Source organism: Quercus robur, chromosome 10 (assembly GCF_932294415.1).
Source record: "Quercus robur chromosome 10, dhQueRobu3.1, whole genome shotgun sequence".
Classification (NCBI taxonomy): Eukaryota; Viridiplantae; Streptophyta; class Magnoliopsida; order Fagales; family Fagaceae; genus Quercus; species Quercus robur.
The window spans coordinates 44,104,132-44,128,378 of record NC_065543.1 but is presented as its reverse complement, the minus strand read 5'-3'; the positions used below and the strand labels follow the sequence as shown (position 1 = coordinate 44,128,378).

General features: G+C 34.2%; 3 protein-coding genes across 4 annotated transcripts; 1 reads left to right on the top strand and 2 right to left on the bottom strand.

Moving 5' to 3' along the window:
* Positions 1-1,211: 1,211 nt before the first annotated feature.
* Positions 1,212-5,032, bottom strand: LOC126703208 (uncharacterized). 2 transcript variants are annotated; one of them, XM_050402165.1, is made up of 2 exons: positions 4,686-5,032; positions 1,212-3,300 (listed from the first exon to the last, which is right to left on the bottom strand). In XM_050402165.1, the coding sequence occupies exon 2, from the start codon at positions 2,091-2,093 to the stop codon at positions 1,353-1,355; it is 741 nt and encodes a 246-aa protein (XP_050258122.1). In that variant the 5' UTR covers positions 2,094-3,300; positions 4,686-5,032; the 3' UTR covers positions 1,212-1,352. The 2 variants fall into 2 exon arrangements, with proteins under 2 accessions (XP_050258122.1, XP_050258121.1); XM_050402164.1 differs by having other exon boundaries at positions 1,212-3,522; positions 4,686-5,027.
* A 2,716-nt stretch (positions 5,033-7,748) lies between these two features.
* LOC126701455 (RNA-dependent RNA polymerase 2-like) lies at positions 7,749-14,415 on the top strand. The gene is made up of 4 exons (XM_050399569.1): positions 7,749-8,427; positions 10,462-12,359; positions 13,263-13,413; positions 13,519-14,415. The coding sequence occupies exons 1-4, from the start codon at positions 7,897-7,899 to the stop codon at positions 14,299-14,301; spliced, it is 3,363 nt and encodes a 1,120-aa protein (XP_050255526.1). The 5' UTR covers positions 7,749-7,896; the 3' UTR covers positions 14,302-14,415.
* Positions 14,416-21,601: 7,186 nt separating this feature from the next.
* Positions 21,602-22,639, bottom strand: LOC126702795 (uncharacterized). The gene has a single exon (XM_050401653.1). It carries the CDS (start codon positions 22,568-22,570, stop codon positions 21,980-21,982), a length of 591 nt encoding a protein of 196 aa, XP_050257610.1. The 5' UTR covers positions 22,571-22,639; the 3' UTR covers positions 21,602-21,979.
* Positions 22,640-24,247: the final 1,608 nt, after the last annotated feature.

The following is a 24,247-nucleotide window of genomic DNA, read 5'->3' as shown; positions in this document are numbered from 1 at the left end:
TGAGCATGGAGAGCAACTTGAGACTTATGTAGACAACACTAGTGGAAGCAAGAAGGATAAGGGAAAGACTAAGGTCTAGTGGTACCAAGAAGATAAATAATTTTTTAGTTCAGTATTTTGTTTACTGATGGAGCCGATATACTTTTGTTTGTTAATTAGTTATTAGTCTTTCATAATGGTTGAGGCTTGATTAATAATCAAGTGGTAACACAATGTGTACCCATCATGTATGATCTTGAGAGGATAAAAAGCGAGGTTGTACATTGCATTTCTTATTGGAATGGAGAGTCCAAATATGAGGTGGAGTATATTTATGGTCGAAGATATGTGGTGGACTTGAATGAGAGGACTTGTGGTTGTGGGAGAAGGGGATTGAGTGGAATCCCATGTTTTCCATGCTTAATTATCGCAAAATTATTGCTTCTACAATAATTGAGCATGGAGAGCAACTTAAGAATTATGTTGACAACACTAGTGGAAGCAAGAAGGACAAGGGAAAGACTAAGGTCTAGTGGTACGAAGAAGATAAATAGTTTTTTAATTCAATATTTTGTTTACTAATGGAGCCGGTATACTTTTGTCTTTCAATATTGCTAGAAAAATGTAATTATTGATTCATTGAGTGTTTGTTTTTTTTTTTAGCAAACAATATACTATTTGTAAACATTCATTATTATTCCAATCCATGGGAGATCGAGACATATTCAGTTTTTGGTGTTTATGATATGATATTAGTACATTACAAATTTGAATTACTCTGATGACAAGATTTATTTTCTTTTTTTTTCTATGGGGATGTAAAAAAGTTGAAAGTTTTTTTTTTATAATAAATAAATTAAAGAGCCTTAGAGTTATTGCATAAAGTTCAATTCAGACAAGGACTTCATCATCCTTTATTCCAATGCAAAAACAAGGACTTCAAGTTTGTTTTAAATTATCTCATATTCTAAGGTTGTCCATCAGTCGAGCATGAAAGGCTTAAACCTAGTTAATAGGTAAAGTCTTAAGCCAAACAATATTATTTTATAATTGATATCAAAGCTATAAGGATTCCAATTGTCTTTTGGGAAGTTTTTTTTTTTTTTTTTTTTGAGAAACCAGTCAACCATTTTATTTATTTATTTATATATATATATATATATATATATATTTTTTTTTTTTTTTTGCTGGGTAATTGTTTATGCAGGGGATGAGTTGGCGGTCACCAAGTGAACTGGGTACCACTTAGGCCAGAAAGCCCGGTAGTCAACCATTTTATTTAAGCCAACGCAAAGCTGCTGTCGAGTAATACAAGAGAGCTGACATCATTAGCGATGTACTCCTTCCAAAATTTGGGTACAAAACAAACTTAGCTAATTTATAGCTACCTTGTCAGCCACAGTATTGCCTTTTCGTAGCACATGTGAAAAGGAGCAGTAATAGAGGTGTGAAGTCAAGTTGATGGCATCCTCAATAATATGCCCAAACGAAGCCAGACAAGGTGGACCAGCTTGAATGTCGTTTATGACTGTTGCCGAGTCCCCTTCAAACAGTGCTTGTTGTAGTCCATTCTCAATTGCTCTCCTGCATGCCATTGCTTTAACATCGTCCACCGTTGGGGTTAATTTGATCCTTTCAGATAAAGCACTTAAAACTTTGCCTTCGGAGTCCCTGATTACAACACCAATTCCAGCATGGTACGTATCCTGGAATACCGCCCCGTCAAAGTTAACTTTCAGCAGAGGGTTAGGAGATGGGACCCAGCTAGTGAAACCATTCCTCTGGTTGGTTAAGATTTGATCAGACCGTGCTGCTTGGAACTCTTGCAATCTCTCAATGGCTTCCACAAATATTTTTGAGTACGGTATGGAGTCAACACCCACCCTTAAAGCATTCCTCTTTCTCCAAATCTCCCAAGCTACAAATGCAAACACCTCGGCCTGGTTTGGTTCTTGACTATTAAAAATTCCTGTTAGGAGATCACTAAAACAAGTGAAACGAGTAGCAAGATTACTCCTGCAAATGTCCATCTCCCACCAAATTTCTTTCAGTACATGGCAATCCCACAATGCATGAATGGTATCTTCTGCTTCGCCATCGCATATTTCGCACATATCATTGCGAGTGATATTTGTGATTCACAACTAGCACGCCATAAAAAGTGCTTCACTTTGTTAGGGATGTCAAGACTCCACAATTTCTTCCATAGTCCATTATTAGCTGTCGGGTTAGATTGTCCAGGTTGTTTCAAGGCCTCACTGTCAGCTAGTAAACGATAAGCACTCTTCGTTGTGTAAACTCCATTTTTTGACTTTTACCATATTAGAGTGTCTTCTGGCTGCCTGCTGCTAAGGGGTATACTGAGGACAGCATTGGCTTCATGCGGCATCAGTTCTTCACAGACTCTTTCTTCCAACCAGCAAGGGATTTCTTCATCTATGACTTGCTTGGAAAACTGTTCAAGTAGCCAATTATCACCTCTTATAAGGACTTTTTCTCCATCGCCAATTCTCCAAGTTGACCCTATACGCACCAGACTTCTAGCTTTCAAAATGCTTTGCCAAGCATAGGATCCTTTCATCTTAACCTCCTCATCCAAGATTGTACAATGTGGAAAATATTTGGCTTTGAAGACTTTGTAGAGTAGTGAGTCAGTGTTGTGGATTAACAGAGAATTAAAATTAATTAGATTCACATGCCACTCTCAAATCTTGTGTCCCCACGCATTTAAAAAACTTGAATGCTTTTCTCTGAGGGACACCCCAATATTTTTATTCCTACACTATGAAAAGAATTAATTAAGTTACATAGCCTGCCACCATTCAATCATTCATAAAAATTGCTCTGCTTGCATGATTACATGTAAATAATAACATGGTCACCTAAAAGTTACATGGAAGTATATAAAATTGGCAGTTGAGCAAAAGAATATTAAATTCTTTGTAATTTTAAGACCAAATCAAGAAAAAAGAAAAGTCTGAAAGAAATTGATACATACATTGACAATATTCAGAACCTACAGGAAGCAAGGAGTATAAAGTAAAGTATGTTTTAAGTACAAAAACAAACTGTTATAACTAAGCATCAAAGTTCACAAGGTACTAAACCAGCAAGTTCACAAAGAACATAAGTACATCACTAAATTATCAACTCCTAACTCTTGACCCTCCTTAATCTCTTTAATATCTTGTTCAATACGATTTAGGTAATGTAGAATCTGATATAAGCAAGGTAGAATCTGTTGCAGGAGATCCATCATATCAAATAATGTAGGTTGTGCAGCACCGGATGTAGACGGTTCAGACTCAGTAGCCATAGCATCTACAATCTCATAAATATCTCGATCTAAGTAATCATCAGAATCATAGAAAATGTGGCTTGAACGTTTTACACAAGATGAACTGAGCTGAAGTGTACTACTCCCAGTGGCAGATAAGGGCTTTGCTAGAGCAACTTAAGCACTGGATGTAGGCAATTTTGAGGGTGGTACATTTGGCATAAAAGGTGCATTTGCAGGGAGTAAAAGTAGACATTCATCCATGGCTACAATAGAAAATTAACAAGAAGACTAACAGAAAGAGCTGGAAAAAGAAAAAAAAAAAAAAAAAAATCCAATATAGAAATAGGGAAAAAATACACTGAACTCCTAATCCATAAGCTAAACTATTCCCTTAAAGCTAGTATTTTTACCAGTCTACTTATTTAAATAAAACAATTTGGAGAATATAATTCATTGCAAATGGCCAATAAAGAGTCAAATGCTTAGCAACTAGATTGCCAACACATCAAACAATATACACACTGTGCTAAAAAATCACCTATCAGCAAGCTCGCTAAATTACACTCTAAATTGTGTTTTCCTTCTTTCTTGTTCCACCAGTTGAAAAGAGACCAGAAAGGAAGAAAATGAGTTAGCAATTGAAGGCGTTGAAAATTAAAATGAAGTCTTTAGCCCACAAAAGTTACTAGAAATACATCAAAACAAACTTGAATGTAGTAAAAGGACAATTCCTCTCTTCTTCAATGAGGTCTCCAAATAGAATACTCCATAAATTTTAGCACGTAGCCTAGATTCTATAAATAATTATTAGAGTTTTGAAAAGATATCTAAATATTCATTTCTTGCTTTTGGAGTCCGTAGAAAATTTCAACCTTGAACTAGTTCTAACTTTTTAGATCCAATCCTGAACAACACTCAATGACCCTGAAGGTGGAATCTAATTTTAAGAGTTCTTAAAATAATGCATCTGTCTTATGATCTGCAAATTGATGCAAAATAATCTAAAACAATTATTCTAGCCAATACTAAGTGTGAGGAAGCAACCACCATATCCTCTAAGTCTAGGATGATGCAGTAGCCATATCTCACACAGGCATTTCATCAAATAGCTGTATAGCATACTCAAAAGTAATAATGCAATACACGTTCACTAGATCACTAGCCACATAAGCATCAATTGCAAAACAATATAAAGAATATAATTCATTCATTTGATATATATATATATATATATATATATTGTAATACCCCCAAATTTAATGTTTATTTCATTTGTAAATTCCATTAATTTCTATGAAACAAACAAAGCAGAAACCCAGTCCCCAAAACTAAACCAAACCAAGAAATTTGCACATGGAGATCAGAAAAATAAAGAGTTCTTTATGGATTTAAACTCAGGTAAAGAATGAAAGGAAAAAAAAAATACCAGGTGCTGGGTATTGAACGGTGCAGCGAAACCACCAAGCATTGCCGGGACAAGGGCGGCGAGACGGCGGAGAGAAGTTCTGCGGTGGCTCTAGTTTCACCGCCTTTCTTTCTTTTCTGTTGGTCAGAGGTCTCTCCTCTCTGCGGGGAACACAGGCATCTCACATGCTTTTAGAGCATGTTTACATACCGCTGATATGCTAAAAATAAGAAGTTTATGGTTGAAAATACTGTAATAAAATAATTTTTAAATTTGTGAACAGTATAATAAGATCCAGATTTACTTAGAAATTTGTATTTTACTGACTTTTGTAGGTCCGTAAATAGTGCCCATGAGACTTGCTAAAATAACACAGACACACGATTGGGCAAAACGCCCAATCCAAATGCACGCTTAGAGCATTCGTAGCAGCAAAACACAAAAAAGAGGCTATAGCAATGGAGCTATACTTAAATTTTTTTAGTTTTTTGCTACAATGCACATCTATAGATAGATGTGCACTGTAGCTCAAAGCTAAAATGAAAAATAATTTTTTATTCTGTGTTCACACTTCTTTTTTTATTTTTTATTCTTTCCTTCATTCTCCTTTCTCTGTCTCTCTCTCCTTCCTGCCTCCCCATCTCTTCTTTCTTCCTTCATAGACCCTTCTTTCTTCCTCAAAGACCTATCGCTGATCTGCACGAGCCCAGCTGCCACAGACCCGTCACCGCCGACCCACGCTTGGTTGTCGACCTAAGTTCGACCGCCGACCTGACCCATTTCGGCCTCTCTTTTCTATTTTTGACGTTTCGGTTTTGTGTTTCGAGCTGTACTTGTGTTTCAGCTTTATGTTTCGGCTTTGTGTTTCGGGCTGGGTTTTTGTTTCGATGTGTGGTTTCGACGTTTGGGTAGCTGGATTTGGGTTTGGTAGGTTTCGGCGTTTGGGTTGTTGGATTTCAGGAGTCACGGTGGAGATGGTGGTGGTGGTGGGTTGTTTTGCTGGTGGTGGGTCGTATCAGCGTGGGTTCGATTTGTGATTTATGGGTCCGATTTGTGATTTGTGGCTGTGGGTTTGTTTTGTGATGTACTGTGGGTTTGTTTTGTGGTGGCTGTGGGTTTGTTGGTGATGCTGTGTTGGTGCCTTAGTGGTGGTTGTGCTGCATTTTTTTTTTTTTTTTTTTTTTGTTTGTGATTGGTGATTTGTTTGGTTTGGGTTGAGGAAAAAGATTGGAGATTTGGGTTTTTTTTTTTTTTTTTTTTTTTTTTCCTGATGTGGACTGGTGGCCAGTGGTGGTGGTGGTTGTGGCTATAGCTGTGGCTGATGGTAGAAGTGGTTGTGGTGGGTGCTGTAGATTTTTTTTGGTAGTGGGATATATTATTTCATTGTAATGGTTATATTATTTTATTGTGATATTTATATTATTTTATTGTGTTGAAAGCTAAAATAGATCCACTGCTGCAGCATGTATGTAGGTAAAATAGATAAAATAACTTTTGATGGAGTTAAAAAGCTAAATTTTTAGCTCCACTGCTGTGGATGCTCTTAGTATGCGTTTGCGTGCAAATGATTTAGCATTGCATTTGCGTTTTTGTTTTTGGCTGAGTCCCACGGTATTGTTCACGACCCAACCAAAAACACAAAAACGCGCATGCCCATACATTTTTGGGTCCATAGTACGATTCTTATTTTTAAAAATTACTTTACTACAGTATTTTCAGCAATAAAATTTCAGTTTTCAACAAATAAACAGTATCCAAACAGACCCTTATTCTGTTAATGTTTTAACGTTAGACTAACTGAAGTACTGATTTGATAGATATGTATAGTTTACAGAGTAAATTTCGTAATATAATAATTCATGGAGTATTTTGGCCACTAGTTGAAAGTTTAGGGGTATGTGGACAATTTTCCCTAAATACCATTCTAAATTCCTTATTCAACTTCTATATTTATATTACTATTTGAGGGGTTTTCAAGCCATTTTAACCCAAGCCATTTATGGAAGGTGGACAGATTCATAAAATAAAAGCTCATAATTTAAAACCAAACTCACATTCTTAGTAGTTTACAATCTCTTTATCTCCTATCATTTTTGAAATTTAAAAGAGAAGAATCATATTTTCCTTCTCATCTCTTATTATTATTTAAATATAAATAGGCACACTCTAAATTACATTGTAATCTCCTTATCACTTATCATTTTTGAAATTTAAACAAACACACATATTTTCCTCCTCATCTTTTATCATTTAAAAAAAAATTAAAATAGTTACTCTAGACATTCAACAAATTCAAATTCATCACAGATTTTTAGTGCCCGAAAAAGGATGAATAAATAAAAAATTATGATTATATACCCAAAAAAAAAAGCCTCATTGCAATGAGGCTAATTTATTATTCCTTCCTTTAGAAAATGAGAATATAAAGAGTAATCTCTTTAGCCTCCAGTGAAGGTGTCTTATGAGACCTATATTTGTGGGATTCCCACAGAGTCACTTATAATACCATTTTGTAAAATAAGGGCTTGCTACGTGAGTTCAAATACATGTTTTCAGTTTTTAAATAATATTACAAGTATTTTCATACATTTTTCGCTTTTCAAAAAAATTGAAAATTATTGTTTAAACACATGTACCAAATGGGCCCTAAATTTTTTTTTCTCTCACTCGTTATTGTTTATTAAGGTAGTGTTTGGATCTGGCGTTTCCTTCAACGTTTGCATTTTGCATTTTCCTCTTTTTTTTTGCTGCATGCTTTTCAAACTTTCTCTCGACAGAATGCACTGTTGAATACTGTTCACGAGATCTACAACCACTTTATTCAAAAAAAATATTAAAAATAGATCCTACGATACTATTTATATATTAAAATTTATTTTACTAAAGTGTTTTCAGTTTCAATTTTTAACAAAATAAATTATATCTAAACTGACCCGAAGTGATGGAAAATGTTAACCCACGCACAGTCTCTTACCCAAAAAAAAAAAAAAAAAAAAAAAAAAAAAATCCTTATTCCAAGAAGGGCAAGGACAAATGATTTTTATTAAAAAAAAAAAAAAACAAAAAACAAAAAACCACCACAGACAAGTGTTGGGCGGAACTTTTTCCTGTTTTCTCGCTTAAAGCTCCCAAACTTGGGTCTGTCTCCTTAGATTCTCTCTCTTCGCTCTTTACTCTTCACTTCACTGCTTATTAGATACTCTCAGTATTCGCAACTAAGCAGAGCAAACCAATGAGTGTTGTTGCGGCGGAGAGACCCACAGTTGGGGTCTCAAACCTTCCTCAAACAATCACTGCCCACGACCTCCGTCACTTCCTCGAATCCCAGCTCGGCAGTGACTCCATCTTCGCCCTCGAAATCTCCACCGAGCACAAGCAATGGAAGCCCCGAAGCTTCGGTCGAATCCAGTTCACCACTCTCGAGGCCAAGTCCAAGGCCATGTCTGTCACTCTCACCTTCAAGTCCCAAACTCTCAGACTCTCCGAGACAACCTACGACGACATCGTCCCACGCCCCGTGAACCCAAAGCACCGCCTAGATAACTGTGTTTTGCATGTGGGTTTTATAGCTCGAGAGGGTTGCATGAGTGTGTTGGATTCTTGGGAGGGTGTGAGGGTCTGGGTTATGCCCGAGAGAGAAAGGGTCGAGTTCTGGGTTTGGCAAGGTGGGGAGTGTTATAAACTTGAGATTATGTTTCATGATGTTTTGGACACTTTTCGGAGTCATTTTGCTGATGGGGATGGCGATGCCTTGGTCTTAAAGGTTTGATTTTTTTACTTTTGTTTTTCTTGCTTTTTTGGTATGTCTTTGTTGTTTTATGATTAATGTGTTGTAGCTTGTGCTGATTTTGTTGTTTGTTTTTAGTAGGCAAAGAAACAAGTTTTGATTGTTTGTAGGAATAAGAATGATGAATGTGTTGCAGCTTGTGTGTGTGTGTGTGTTTTTTTTTTTTTAATATGAACAGAAGCGAGTTTTGATTGATTGTTTGTTCTGTCTTGGATTGTTTGTAGGAATAAGAATGAGAGAATAGGGAACATTTTTATGCCTTTTATTACTCTCTAGTTTAGTTACAGAGCTAGATAGGCTGTTAATGGTTTCTGCTAGTGTATCTGTTGATTGAATTACGTTATGTTATTGGTACATTGGGTTGATTTATGGCTTTTGGGAGACTCTGATTGGCGAAAAGCTTTCCCCTAGGGAAACATCAGCACCTTTAATGGATCACCCTTGTTGTTGTTAAACAGCTAAATTGGGAGATCCTTGGGTGGAGAGGCAGTAGTCTCTCAAATTTGCTTCTTTTTCCCAAACATGGGTGGTAAAAGCCTGTTTAAAATCGAATTGAAAAGCTTTGAGATTTTGGTGGAGGAAGAGGGCTTGTTTTCAACCCGAGAATTTACAAAATAGGAAGATTCCATTATGTATTATGTGGACTATTTGGGAACATCAGTCAACGTACATTTGAAAGGTTTGAAAGTTCGTTGTTGGAGATAAAATATTTGTTTGTACATTCTTTGTATGATTGGACGGCTGCTTTAAGCAGTCACTCTTTTTCTAGTTTGGAGGAATTTCTTGGTATATGTTTGTAGCCTCCCTACTACACTTCTTGTTTACGGGGAACATTGCTGTTTTTCCTTTTCAAGTACTTATTAAAACAAAAAAACAAAGATTTTGCCAATTTATCTGTCAATGTTTTCCTTGAATTCAAAATAAAAGTTTTGAGGTTTGTCTCAAATTTGTTGAGTGGCAGTGTCTGATATGTATGCTGAGATATTTCTTTTGGTTTGGCTTTTGTTGATGTTACCTTGTCTGATTGTGTTTGCTGCTATCTTGGTGTACAATGTAGGATAGAAGATGTTTTTAATTTGGGACATTCTAGGGAAGAGGTGCAATAAGTACACTTTCATTTCAATTTCTGTTATTATTCTTTTGTCGTGTCTTGTGACAAATGTCTTGTCTAGCCTGGTTCTCTTGAGAATGCATGATCAATAGGCTGTGAGTTGATTTACATTGTGGAGTAAAGGATTATTGGGTAGATTCAGTTGAATGTGAACCCAATATGGATGATTGCAATTGCTGCCAAAGCTTGTGTCACATTTTTGTGCTAAGCAAGAAGTAGATACTTGCATAATAATGCAGCCTATCCCTTCTGGTAGTTCCCTGCCACCTTTGTTTCAAAAGATTTATGAAAATTGAAAATTGTTTCTTTCCTTTGTTATAGGAGTTTCTGGATTTTTTTTTTCCTTTTTATTCTACTAAATAATGAATGCATCAGTAAATTACCTGCATGATGTAACTGACAACCTTTTTGAAGATTCTTTATTAAGTTAAGTTGATAGTTAATCCATAGAGGTGGAGTCAATAGTGAGTTTAACTAAATTTATCTTGTTGATTAGGATTCAAGGATAGGTTTGTATTGATGAATTTATAGAGTTTATTTATAAATAGTATATGTTTTGACTCTATTGCAGATAGCTTCACAAATGAATTAGTAAAGGCATAATGAGCTTCGTAATGATTAAATTCCCTCTTAGGCATTTATATTGGTAAAGTCTCTGTGATGATGCATGAACACTGGCAACTTTATAAGGAGGATGCTTTACTCAAACCTTGTAATATCATTTGCTTGGGGTTGTAAAAAAGGGAATAAGTGGGGACTGGGAGTTTGTAGCATACAACACTTGGATGAAATTACCATTTTTCAATAACTATAGCTATCTTCTGACATTACTTACTCCTGTTGATTGGTTTCTGGCTTTAGAATACTCTGACTCAAAGTGTACTAATCTACTCTCTCAGCTCAAGTATGGACCAAGGATCTATCAGAAAATTTCTGGACCTGATATAACTTCAAAATTTAGTGCTGATCGGTACAATTTCTGCAAGGAAGATTTTGACTTTCGTTGGGTTCGCACGATAGACTTTTCCAGTAAAAAGTCAATTGGACACTCAACTTCATTTTGTTGGGAAATTGAAGGATTAACGAGTTCAGATTTTTTTACAAGTTTCCCCCATTATAGAGAAGATATGAATGATCTAATTTTAGAGGATGGAGAGGAATTCTCTTCAAAATCTGAGATAGTTCCACTTGTGAAATACAAATTGGCCTCTAACTTAGCATATGAGATCCTTTTCCAACTCAATTCCCTTGTCCATACCCAGAAAATTAGCCTTGCTGCAGGTACTGATCTGATTGAGATACTTAGCAAGAAAGATGTTGAAACTGCTCTTATGGTTCTTCAGAAGTTGCACAAGCTAAATTCCACTTGTTATGAGCCTGTACCATTTGTAAAGACTCAATTTCATATCCAAGAAAGAAACCGTAAGAGTGTTCCCCCCTCTTCCTACAATAGATTAAAAGATCAAAATGTAATGAGTTGTCATAGAGCACTAATTACCCCGTCAAAGATTTATTGCTTGGGACCTGAGTTTGAAACTTCTAATTATGTGGTGAAGAATTTTGCAACATATGCTTCAGATTTTATGAGAGTTACTTTTGTTGAAGAGGATTGGAGTAAGCTTCCTGCAAATGCCATTTCCACAAGTGTCCAGCGAGGTATTTTTGCCAAACCTTTTAGAACTGGAATATATCATCGCATATTGACTGTTCTTCGAGATGGGATTGTGATTGGAGCTAAAAGATTTCAGTTTTTAGCTTTTTCTGCTAGTCAACTGCGATCAAATTCTGTTTGGATGTTTGCTTCTAATGACAAAGTAAAAGCAGAAGATATTAGAGAATGGATGGGGTGTTTCAACAAGATTCGCAGTGTATCTAAATGTGCAGCAAGGATGGGTCAGTTGTTCAGTTCCTCTATGCAAACACTTGAGGTCCCTGGACAAGATGTAGAGATTATTCCTGATATCAAAGTGATCACAGATGATATTGAGTACTGCTTCTCAGATGGCATTGGAAAAATTTCTCAGTCTTTTGCTTGGCTAGTTGCTCAAAAGTGTGGATTAAATAAAACCCCTTCAGCGTTTCAAATTCGATATGGTGGATTTAAAGGTGTTGTCACTGTTGACCGTAATTCCTACCGGAAGCTATCTCTGCGTAAAAGTATGGAAAAATTTGAATCAAAGAACAGGATGCTTAATGTCACTAAATGGAGTGATTCCATGCCCTGCTATTTGAATCGAGAGATTATTACCCTCCTGTCTACCTTGGGAGTAAAGGACGAAGCATTTGAGGCAATGCAAAAGGAACAACTGTGTCTGCTGGGCAAAATGTTGACCAATAGAGAGGCAGCTATAAAGGTCTTACAGATATTGAATGGATCAGATTCTAGAAACATTCTGGTAAAAATGCTGCTTCAGGGTTATGAGCCAAATCAGGAACCTTATCTCTCAATGATGCTTCAAGCACATTATGAGAACCTCTTGTCTGATTTGAAAAGTAGATGTCGAATATTTGTCCCAAAGGGTCGAATCCTGATTGGTTGCCTGGATGAAACCGGTATTTTAAATTATGGCCAAGTGTATGTCCGCATTACCATGACAAAAGCAGAACTGCAATCTGAGGATCAGAGTTTCTTCCGGAAGGTGGATGAGACAACATGTATAGTAGTAGGGAAGGTTGTTGTGACCAAAAACCCTTGTCTTCACCCAGGAGACATCAGAGTTCTTGAGGCTATCTATGAAGTGGAATTAGAGGAGAAGGGTCTGGTGGATTGCCTTATCTTCCCTCAGAAAGGACAACGGTATACTTCGCATCTCTAGATTAATTGTTTTTAATTTACATATTTGGATTAGAGTCAGCAATTATTATGGCTGCACCAGATATGGTACATTAGTGAGGTGTAATTATTAGAACCATTGCATTGCTCAACCTTTATTTTACCACAATGATTTGACAATATCATGAAAAACTCCTCTTCCTAATTTGACTATCCTAAAGTATTTAGGTCCTCAGATTGTTATAAATTACAAGATCAGGTTGACAGGTACTATCGGCATATGAACTGTAGAGTTTACATTTGGGCATGTCACTGTGTAGTGAAGTTAGGCTGTTAATTTCATATTAGGGATATGTTAATATTGACTTGGTTTTAGTGGAAAATCTGTATTCCTTTCCTCATGGAGTTCTCCCTTGTTTATTATTGTTGTTAAAGAAAATTATTGATCTGAGTTTACTACTATTTTTACTACTTCCTTTTTGTTTTTTTAGATGATGCATTTACACTTTATGTCATTAGTGATTGCGACAATCTAATGCCTTCTCTCAGGAGCAATTTTAATAGTATCCTGGTTAGCAACTACTCTTGAAACCCAGTTTCCCTTGCTAGGAAAAGGAAATTTTCATTTCATTAGTGATTGTGACAATCTAATGCCTTCTCACAGGAGCATTTTTAGTTAGCATCCTGGTTAGCAGCTACTTATGAAACCCACTTTCCCTTGCCAGGAAATGGAAATTTTCATTTCATTCTGTCTAACCACCTTTACTTGCAGTTAACATCTCATTCTGTTTAGTCACTTAACTGCACTGGGCAGTCATTTCCTACAACAATGTCTTGAGCTGTGTGTTATAACAACACATAATAGGGCATGAAGAGATGGTTAGTTCTTAAACAGATAATAATGGTGTCAAGAATTTGTGTCCACAGGCCACATCCAAATGAATGCTCTGGTGGTGATCTTGATGGAGACCAGTTCTTCATAAGCTGGGATAAAGATCTGATCCCCTGTCAAACTGAGCCCCCAATGGACTACACAGGGAGAAGACCTCGGAAAATGGATCATGATGTGACCTTAGAGGTATATTTTCTAAACTTAGTTTTACCCTTTAGAGTTGAAATAGAAGTTTAATTATATTTTTGTGATTTATTTATTGCTCTTCTCATAGTCTTGGTGAACTTGCAGGAAATCCAAAAGTTTTTTGTTGATTACATGATCAATGATACTTTGGGTGCCATCTCTACCGCACATTTAGTTCATGCTGACCATGAGTCAGATAAAGCCCGAAGTCAAAAATGTCTAGAGTTGGCAAACCTTCACTCAATGGCCGTTGACTTTGCAAAGACTGGTGCACCAGCTGAAATGCCTAGGGTTCTGAAACCAAAGGAGTTTCCAGATTTCATGGAGAGGCTAGACAAGCCCATGTATACCTCCAACAGCGTATTGGGGAAGCTCTACCATGCCTTTGTTGAGTCAGCAGTGCAAGAAAGGCCAAACTTGGTCTGGTTGGAGAAGTTTGCTAAAGAAGCTTATGATAATGATCTTGAAGTGGACGGTTTTGAGGCCTTCCTTGAAACTGCAGAAAGACACAAAGACCAGTATACAGAGAAAATGAGTACCTTAATGAAATATTATGATGCTGAGAGTGAGGATGAATTGCTGACGGGTAATCTGCGGAAACGTGCAGCATATTTGCAGCGTGATAACAGGAGATATGGTGATTTGAGGGATCGGATTCTGCTCTCAGTGAAGAGGCTACAAAGAGATACTAAAGAATGGTTTGAAGATTGCTGCAAAATGCATGAGCGTCAGCAGATGGCCTCAGCATGGTATTATGTTACTTATCACCCTACTTATTGCCGGGAAGGCCTTAATTACTTGAGCTTTCCATGGATCGTAGGTGATTATTTATTGAACATTAAAAATGTGAATGGCAGAAAAGTTCGCATAAAAACAGATCATATGTAGCCAGTTTGTGTTCAGGAATTTATTCATGTTGTACCCCTTGCAGGATAATGAATTGTTGTATAAATCTGGATTGATTGGGAAAGTACTTTCCCCTTGTAGTTGACTCTTTCAGCATGACCTATGAGCAATGACCCAAGTTTAGATTGTTACCCAAATATGTGCCTTAGGCCATTGATATAAACTACCAATGAGCATTAGAAGGGCCAAAATGGCCAAATACTACTGTTTACCGAAATATATATCAATCGACCATTATTTTGGATCTATCACCTTTTTTAAATTCATGTGAAACTTGAGTTTGTCGTATAACTTGAATTCTTTGAAAAAATTACCTTCAAAATTGCCACAAAATTTTTCTATAGAACTCAAGTACCTAAAAAGTAGTAGATCTTTATATATTTTTGAAACAGAGGTAGATTGATATATATTTCAATGAACAGTGCTATTGTGACATTTTGGCCCATTAGAGTTCATATGCAGATGTTATATCTTATATTTTGAACAATCATGTATATCTGCCTTTTATGCCTTGTGTGCATATATCATACAAATTTGTCTTGCTGAGAATGCCTTAGGCTGCCTCATTTTCCTTCATTTTCATATTGTGAGTTAAGGAACAAGGGTTTGTTTGGATAGAACTTATTTTGTTGAAACTGAAAACTGAAAACACTTGTAGCAAAATAATTTTTAAATGTGTGAATAGTATTGTAGGACCTATTTTTAATGAAAAAGTTGCTGAAAAATGTAATTTGTGAACAATGCACTGTTCACAATTGACTTAGTCAAAAGGTGCGGCTGAAGCAAAAAAAAAAAAAAACTCGCATAGCAAAAAACGCAATACAGAAATGTGGGATCCAAACCGCCCCTAAGACTCTAGCCAAATTTGTAACCAAACTTTATTAGATTTAAATTTTAACAAATCTACCATTAAATTATATTTTTCTTTCTTATATCCATCATACTAGTCAAACTTTGAACTTTATATTTTAGGGAAAATGGCGCTTGTTAGGAATTGAGGTTGGCCTAAGCCAGACCCAACAGATGTGCCCTTTTGGTGATGTAATGTGCGGCAAAAAAATAATGATTACGTACAACTGTACAAGCAAGAAAAAGTTATAGTGAAGTGTATATTGCGTGTAGGTTGTATTTGAGAAAACCAAGGCTGGAAATCAGATTACTTTGAAGATGACAGCAGTCACAGCACCTATGAATTTTTTTTTTTTTTTTGGGTGGGGGGTGATAGTTGTCCTTTTCATTGGCTTAGGTAGTTTCATTTAATAATATTAAAAGTTTTGTAACTCAATAAAATTATCTAATTCTACTACAAAAAATTTGAGTTCAAATCTCACATTCGGTACTTTGATGTAAACAAAAAAATAAAAAATAAAAAAATAAATAATGTCATTAACACATTGAGATTACAATCCAATTGGCACCTTTCTATGTCTCCAGTACTCATACCACGGGCTCTTTTCTCTCCCCTTCTCGTCCCTTAAATAAAAAATAATAATAATAAATAGAGGCCCTTGACTTGTACACAATTATATACTTGAATTATAAATGCTTTAATCAAGGAGTATTTGGGTCAAAGGTAATTCCATACTCTCTTATTTGGGAGGGCATATGTTCAATCCATGAAGACTTAGTACTATTTTACTCCCAAGGAGTTGTGTATCTTTGATACAATACAATTACTACATTTATTATTCACATTAAAAAAATTACTAAATTTATTTATTTTAAATTTCTTTCTTTTCTAATTTGTAAATGGAAGATGCTTCTAAAACATCCAAATACCCACAATAGCCTAATTCAAGAATAACATGAGATTAGATTCGTATCCCTATATCTTTATTAACAAACAAAAGGAATTCAAGAATAGTTCTTTTTACGATAAGTTTAGGGCCATTATTTAATTTATCCCCATAGAATAAACTCTCTCAACACACAACAATGAAAAGTTTGTCTTCTACCTCCATATATTAAAAAAATACAAATAAAAAAATACTTTATCCTACACACATCCTCTTCATCATTCACCACCTTTATAGACCACCATCATCCAAAAAACTATAATAAAGTTTCAAAAACAGATATCTTAAAGAGAGAGAAAAATAAAAATTCTGTGACATCTTGTTAATAAATAAAAAAATATTAAAAAAATTTGCGTGACACTGCAATGTTGATAACATAAAAAACAAGCAACTTATGTCTAGCTGTGCATATGTAGTCAATTATGTAATGTGAACAAATATTTTGCAAGAAATAAAGACATTGATGCTGGTCTTCGTGATAGCTTTTTCTCATGTGTCAATCGATCTGGTAATTCAATAGCGCACTTTTTAATTAAGTTTGTTAAATATATCTTTAATGATGTAACTTGGATGGAAAATCTTTCTCCTCCTGTCTTAGAAGTTTTGTTCTTTGACGTAAATGTTTCTCGGACGTAAATGTTTCACTTACGTGAATGATAGTTTTTTTTTTTCCTAAAAAAGAAAGATAAAAGGAAAAAAAGAAAAGAAAAAAGAGGATGAAACATTTAATTTTAAAAGTTTGTAGTCATAGTACATCTAGATTAGAATCCTCTTTCTCTCTATCAAAGAAAAAAGAAGATTAGAATCCTCTAGCCACTTTAATGTCGGCCATTTTCCATAGCTGACACACAAAATATTCTCAAAATCCTGGTTACAGGATGGACCCCAAAAAAGAAAGAGACTGTGACCAGGGTAGTCAAGTCTGCCCATCAAAACTCACTACTCTGTTGAACTATGACCCGTCTAGAAGTCTTTTTTTTTTTTTTTTTTTTTTCACAGTATTTCCTCCAAGCTTTCCTCACTACTCTGTTGAACTATGACCCGTCTAGAATTCAAAATCAGCTCAGTTCTGCGTTAGTTCAGCTGCATTGAGTTGCTTTTAAACACCCATTCATCACAAAGTAATCAGTCTAGAGGCATAACTGTTTTCACATTAGGAATTGTGACATTTGAATTATAGATAATAAAATAGTATTAGCAATGAACTCAAATAAGAATTAGTAATAATTTAACAACTTAATAGTTATAAAAAATATTTTGTAGTTAACAATATTCCACAAAGTTATTTCAACTTTGAAAATCATTTTTTTTTTTGTTTCACATTAAATGAAAGTTTGTAATACTAAATATATATTTATGAAATAAAATAAACATTAAAATCTCTCAAAAATTAGTCTGAGGTAGATCATGGATGTGTAGAATTAAACTGAGTGGTGAAATAGAATTTTAGTTATAATTGACAAAATTGAACAAAATTAATTGTGAAAAAATAATCGATATAACAAAATTATATTAAAAAAAAAATTAAATAAAAGTATAACTTTTTTTAAGAATCAGAATAAAAGTATCTGTTTCACAATATGAAGTTGGGGAAAAAATATTCAACATCCTTTATAACATATTCAATTGGTTAAGCTTGCTCTTTGAATCACATTGAGATAGTAACTGTCAAAACAAAATTTTAAACACAGATATGTAAGGAGATATGCATAATATATCTTAATAAGATAAAATAAGTAAAAATAAAATTTAAAAGTAAATTAAAAAATTTATTGTAAAAGTATTAAAAGGTATGATAAATGTTAGGTATTTTATACCCCAGTTGTATATTATACAATGAATTTTATAGATTAAGTCAAATTATGCCAATTTAACCAATAAAGTTGTAATCAATTTAAAGTAGCATAGGCATGAGGCGTCATCAATTGCAAATCAATCAACCACAATAAATATGAGACAACGATACAATAACAAACTAAACGAAGTAGAAAACCAATAGAGAACACTCCAAACTCCAAAGGAAAACCCACTAAAAAGAAAATCTTCCCCAAATAAGCAATCCATTATAATTAAGAGAAGTTGTTACAATTGAGGTTAAAACCTCTAACCTAAACCCTACAATCCCAGTACATAACTTACATTAAAAACATTCTACTACTCCAAACCTTTGAACTCTCCGATTATTTGAGTGCTTCACAAATTACTCACTTGCATTCACAACTGAAACGTCCAGTCTTGATTGAGTGGCAATCATTACTTTGTTCTCGATAGAGGGGCAATTGAGCCTCTATCTAAGGACAACTGAACGTTGTCTTTATTGAGCTGCATCTTGTACAAATTGTCTTGAACTTTAATAAACTTATTACAGACACACTTAACTATTTACATTGTCATGGAATTTGCCAACACTAAACCTAGCAAGATTAATTAGTTTCTTAAGCATCCGATCAATGCAACATGCCTCTCACAATTGTCGACCTTATTATTTTCAGAAGTTCTCTATTGAGGAGGTGTTTGTCTTTTTGAGTGTGAGAAGGAAAAGATGTTAAATGGAAGATGCTCATATGTGAGATCCAAAAGTTTGTAAACAGCATATTACATATGGCTGATGTAGTAGATACATTCTCAATCCATGGGGCATTTGTCATTTTGGGTGAGAGAGAGGGGCTTCTTGGGTTTTTTTCTGCCCTTGCTAACACTCACATCCATTACTTTGTTCTTTATCATTCTTCAACATAGTATGTTCACAAACTTTCATTTGTTGTAGGACGGACCCAAAGAATACGAACTTTAAACTGACGTAACATAACATTATTAATTGTGCAAAGAATATGAATTACAACATTATTCAGACTGCACAAAAGACAAAAGTAAGAAAGATACAAAAATTGTGCAAGTCTTTCATAAAATTCAAGAAACAAGTTGAAAGTTTGAACAATTCAGATGAACATTATTAATTGTTCTTTCGCATAGATCGGTAGTTCCTCCCACCCAAGATATGTGTCTTGATTATAAATAACAAGATTATTAATGAAAAATAAAATGGTAAAATGCAAAACTAATCCTCTAAGTTTCTTCAGATTTTATTTCAATCCTCTAACTTTGCTTTTGTTCATTTCAGTCCTCTAACTTTCAAGTTTACTCAATTAAGAATTTTCCATCAACTTTTGTTATATGTTGTGGTTAATTTTCAATTTTATAAAAAAAATTCAAAATTTTTAAATTAAAAAAATTCAATTAATGATTGAAAAATATTTTCCAGATTTTTTATTTCAAAAAATTTTAACAAAAGTTAAGAGAAAGGCTTTAATTGAATAAATTTGAAATTTAGAGGACTGAAATGAATGAAATCAAAGTTAGAGGACTGAAATAAAATTTGAAAAAAGTTAGAGGGTCAGTTTTGCTTTTTAACCAAAATAAAATAGTCTAAAACACCATTTTTTTAATTATAAAAAAGAATCTTCTTAACATCATGTTAGAAGTGGAGAAAGTTTAAAATAAAAACCTCCATATAATCTTCTTTATTTTTCTAAATAATACGAATACAACAATAACATTATTAGTCACAAGAGTTTGAGATTGACTACTAATTTTTTTGGGAAGTGAACGAGTAAAAGAGATTGACTATAAATTTTAAAATAGACTAATTGTAGTAAATTCATTCATAACAAAATAACTAAATTTTAGTCTAGCATTCAACCTACACTAGTCTAAAACACTTTTTTTTTTTTTTTAAGAATCTTCTTAACACCATGTTAGAAGTGGAGAAAGTTTCAAATAAAAACCTACATATAATCTTCTTTATTTTTCTAAATAATACAAATACAACAATAACATTTTTAGTCACAAGAGTTTGAGATTGACTATTAATTTTTTTGGGAACTCAACGAGTAAAAGAGATTGACTATAAATTTTAAATAGACTAATTGTAGTAAATTCATTTATAACAAAATAACTTAATTTTAGTCTAGCATTCAACCTACACCAATCTAAAACAACATTTAAAAAAAAAAAAAAAAGAATCTTCTTAACACCATGCTAGAAGTGGAGAAAGCTTCAAATAAAAACCTTCATATAATCTTCTTTATGTTTTTAAATAATACGAATACAACAATAACATTAATTTTTTAGTCACAAGAGTTTGAGATTAACTATTAATTTTTTTGGGAAGTCAAAGAGTAAAAGAGATTGACTATAAATTTTAAATAGACTAATTGAAGTAAATTCATTCATAACAAAATAACTAAATTTTAGTCTAGCATTCAGCCTACACTGAACTTCTTTTTTAATGCCTAAGACCTTTTTCTTAGGTTTAAACTAACTACAAATAAAATATATAACACTAATAAATAAAAATAGAAGAAGTTAAAAAGAAGAATAGTTTAAGGAAATGAAAAAAAAAAAAAAAAAAAAAAATCAAGTCTTTACATTTGTAGAAGCCTTTGTAGAGGGGGAAAGGAATGTTCCTCGTTTTACTTCTTTTTTATCCATTGGTTGGAGAGAACAAATATTTATCTTAAAACATCCGAAAAGTAAAAAGCAAGACACTTTCTTTTTGTAACGTCAAGCAAAACACATTTAAATTAGTATAAAAGGGATATATGGTACAAATTTTCTTTCGCGGAAAGTAGTGTGAAAAAGAACTATACAATTTAGCTCACTAAAGAATTGCATCACATTTACATCACAATTCATAGCAAAAACACAAAAAAAAAAAAAAAAAGGAAAAAAGAAAAATGAAAATTGCGTTGGAAGCTACATAAGAACTACCAACAAGCAAAAAGTTATTATGAACCTACAACAAACAAAAAGATATGAAAAAAGTTTAGTTACAAAATTTGTTATAATCTAAGATTATAATTTTGCTCAATATCTATTCATTGGAGATTTGACAAATTTATTATTAGATTACATTTTCTTCTTATATTCTCCTTACAAAAGTTTTAGAAAATTAAAGATCAATATTTATGCCATCAATAAATTATTTAAATTGAAAGTTTTTGTAGTTTAAAATTAGTAAATAATATATGATTGACACAAAATTTGACATGTGTATTAAAAGCATAAAGAATGTAATTTAACGGTTATATTTTCAAAATGTGCAGTAATATTTATTTTATTGAGTAAAGCTGTAATCTTAAATTACAAACAATTTTGTAACTAAATTTTGTTCAAAACGTAATATGTTTCTTTTACTTTCTCACAACGCTTAAAATCCATACATTAATGAGTCTTCTATAAAAACATACAATGAGGAGCAAAAGGATATTATGTTTCTTCTGCTCTCTCACAACACATAAAATCCATACATTAATGTGCTTTCTATAAGAACCTACAACAAGCAAAAAGATATTATATTTCTTCTGTTTTTTCACAACGCGTAATGTCCATACATTAATGAGTCCGTGAGAGTTCAAATATACATACTCGAAACATTATATACCTTATCCACATACAGGAACATAGTATAATTTTACAAAAACCCATCAGCAAGGTAACATTGTTATTGGATTATTTGACTTTGTTCAAACATAAGACACCTCATATGTTCATATATCATAGAAATGTACACCCAACACCTTTACACCTTTCGTCACAAAGACAACCCAACCTTTTACCTAACCAAATTAATGGCAAATGCCATTTGCAAAACCAATCCTTTTGTTTCACTAATCCTAATCACACACGCATCATTCATAATTTTTTTCTTTATTAATATATATATCAAAAAAAGTATCTATAAAATATCAAACAATAAATATTAAATATTAAATAAATAAATAAAAAAGTAATTGCCGCCGCCACGTTATCTTGTCATCATCCAACACCATCCAGCTCAGCGCCTGCGCTGTTCACGCCGCATATTACGTCGATACTGCCACGTGTCTACCGGAATCCAAAGGCGGCGGCGTCGATAACAACTTCGTCGACGTGGACGAAGTCGAAGATGATGAAGAATTCGCCGATTTCGCCGGCAACTGACCCGGCACCGAAGCGTACCGGGTTGAGAAGTTCCGAAACAAGTGGTAATCGTCGTCTTCGTCCAGATTACCGTTCTGCCCCGGGCCTTCGTCGAAGTTCAGCGCGTAACTCAACGGATCGTATTGGAATTTTCCGTGCCGATTACAATTACCAACGCCGCCGCCGCCGCCGCTGCTTCCGCCTCCGCTCTTGCTCCGATTGAATCTGCGAATGAACGTCTTCCATCTCGGTCCGGCGACGATCTCCGACCACTCCCGGACTTTCTTCAAGGCGCGAAAGCCTCCGGACCACCACTTATCGTCGCTCGACCCGACCCGTTCCCACCAGGATAATCCGACGGCGGAGGATCTTCGCGATGACGGAGTAAAGATTGAAGGGAAGCAACAACACCGATTGTTTCCCATCAGTGTGTTGGTTACATCCTCACTGTTCGTTTCAATGTCTCTGTGACTGTGAGACGTTTCTGCAACCATTTTCTACAAACCCTAGATATCTCTCTCTTTCTCTCTCTTATTTCTCTGAGGCCTGGGTTTTATATACGGTTTCAGAAAAACATGAAGATTGTAACGGCAATGGCGGTGACCGGGAAATACCGGTAGTCAAGAAGAGAGACCGGGAGTAGCAGGTAATACAAGTTTATCTAGTAGAGTGATGGAGGAGGGTGTTTTGGTAATTTCGGTGATTTGTGCCGTTGTGAAGTGTAGTAAATGATTGGGTGTTTTCACTGTTTTGCGAGTTGGGTGGACTTGGTCAAATAAAAGAGGAGTAAATAAATGTGGTGGTGGGTCCCGTGACTTTGGTGTAATTGGAAGGAAATTTTGGTATGGTAGGCCAAGTTGGGTCTACCTTTTTTAAATGGGCCCTACAAATTCTAATCAGGAATATGACAGCGGCGCAGCGCTCTTACCTACCTAATCAGACGAGGGAGGAGCGTTTCCTGTTGGGCACATTATTATTAAATTAATTATTTTCTAAATTGTTTGTTAAATTGATTAAATTCTATAATGGATTTACACCTTGCAATAAAGATATTATTAAAATATGGATATATCTTATCATACATGATATCTTAATAAATGCTATATATTTCAGGTCTTAATTAAAAAACTAATGAGGTGTTGTTTTTTTTGAGAATGTAATGAGGTGTTGTTAGTTGTCCTTAAGGCAGAATTTTTTTTTTTTTTTTTTTAGAAATAATTACAATATACTGTTAACCCTACAATTCGAACAATTTCCTTCCTAAACCCCCAAACACTTTGTGCATGGCAAAGTGTTAATTCAATTACAAAACCTTTGGCTTTTAAGGCAAAAGTTGAGATTTTAAGATAGGTAATGAATTTTATTAGCTGATGGAAGTGTTGAATTAATCATTTTTTTAATGAGACTCGAGTCATTTCTAGTAGCCTAGTCAAATTTTTACATTGATTTGTACTTATTCTAATACATTTTCAAACAGTTCCTATCTGTTTTCTATCATGTTTGAATATTAATTTCTCATCATTTCTTTGTTCTTTCTTTATTCTTTATTCTTAATGTGCATAGAAAAAGAGAGAGTAGTTGAATATTTTAATTAGTGGAGAGAAGAGGCTGAATATTTTAGTCATAAAAATTCATTTGGAGAGCGATAATAACTCTTCATGTTATTATCTTCATGTGTGGAGAGTATTGTGGCTAATCTATTCTATTTTTTAGATTTTGGAGAGCTTCATGTTATTATCTTCATGTGTGGAGAGTACTGTGGCTAATCTATTCTATTTTTTAGATTTTGGAGAGGTTGTTGGAACTAATTTTTGTGGGTTTGCTCTCCAAACATGACTTTAAAGGGTTTATTGAAGATGCTCTCACTTCTTATTTCCTCCCCAACAGCCAGCATGCCGTGGAGAATCAACTCTATAATGCAGGAATTTTCCCTGCTTTCCTTGCAATTTCAGTGTTTCTTTCACTTGGGTTCCAAGATGTACGAATGTTGTAGCTCATAGTCTGGCAAAATGGAATCTATCTTGTAATTTTGTGGGGTCCTTTGATGTAACATGTTGCTTATCCCCTTTGGTGGATGCTCCTGTTAAGGACTCTTGTATTTTGTAGTTCCTTTTGTAATAAAAAGTTTTCATTCTTTTAAAAAAAATAAAAATGTTATTAAGTGTGGCAAG

What these genes read in the sequence shown, in the direction of transcription:
- LOC126703208 (XM_050402165.1), bottom strand. Translation starts at nt 2,093, where the DNA reads ATGTGCGAAATATGCGATGGCGAAGCAGAAGATACCATTCATGCATTG.
- LOC126701455 (XM_050399569.1), top strand. Translation starts at nt 7,897, where the DNA reads ATGAGTGTTGTTGCGGCGGAGAGACCCACAGTTGGGGTCTCAAACCTT. An exon ending in TTCCCTCAGAAAGGACAACG is followed by an intron (nt 12,360 to 13,262) that starts GTATACTTCGCA and finishes TTGTGTCCACAG; the next exon opens with GCCACATCCAAATGAATGCT. An exon ending in ATCATGATGTGACCTTAGAG is followed by an intron (nt 13,414 to 13,518) that starts GTATATTTTCTA and finishes GTGAACTTGCAG; the next exon opens with GAAATCCAAAAGTTTTTTGT.
- LOC126702795 (XM_050401653.1), bottom strand. Translation starts at nt 22,570, where the DNA reads ATGGTTGCAGAAACGTCTCACAGTCACAGAGACATTGAAACGAACAGT.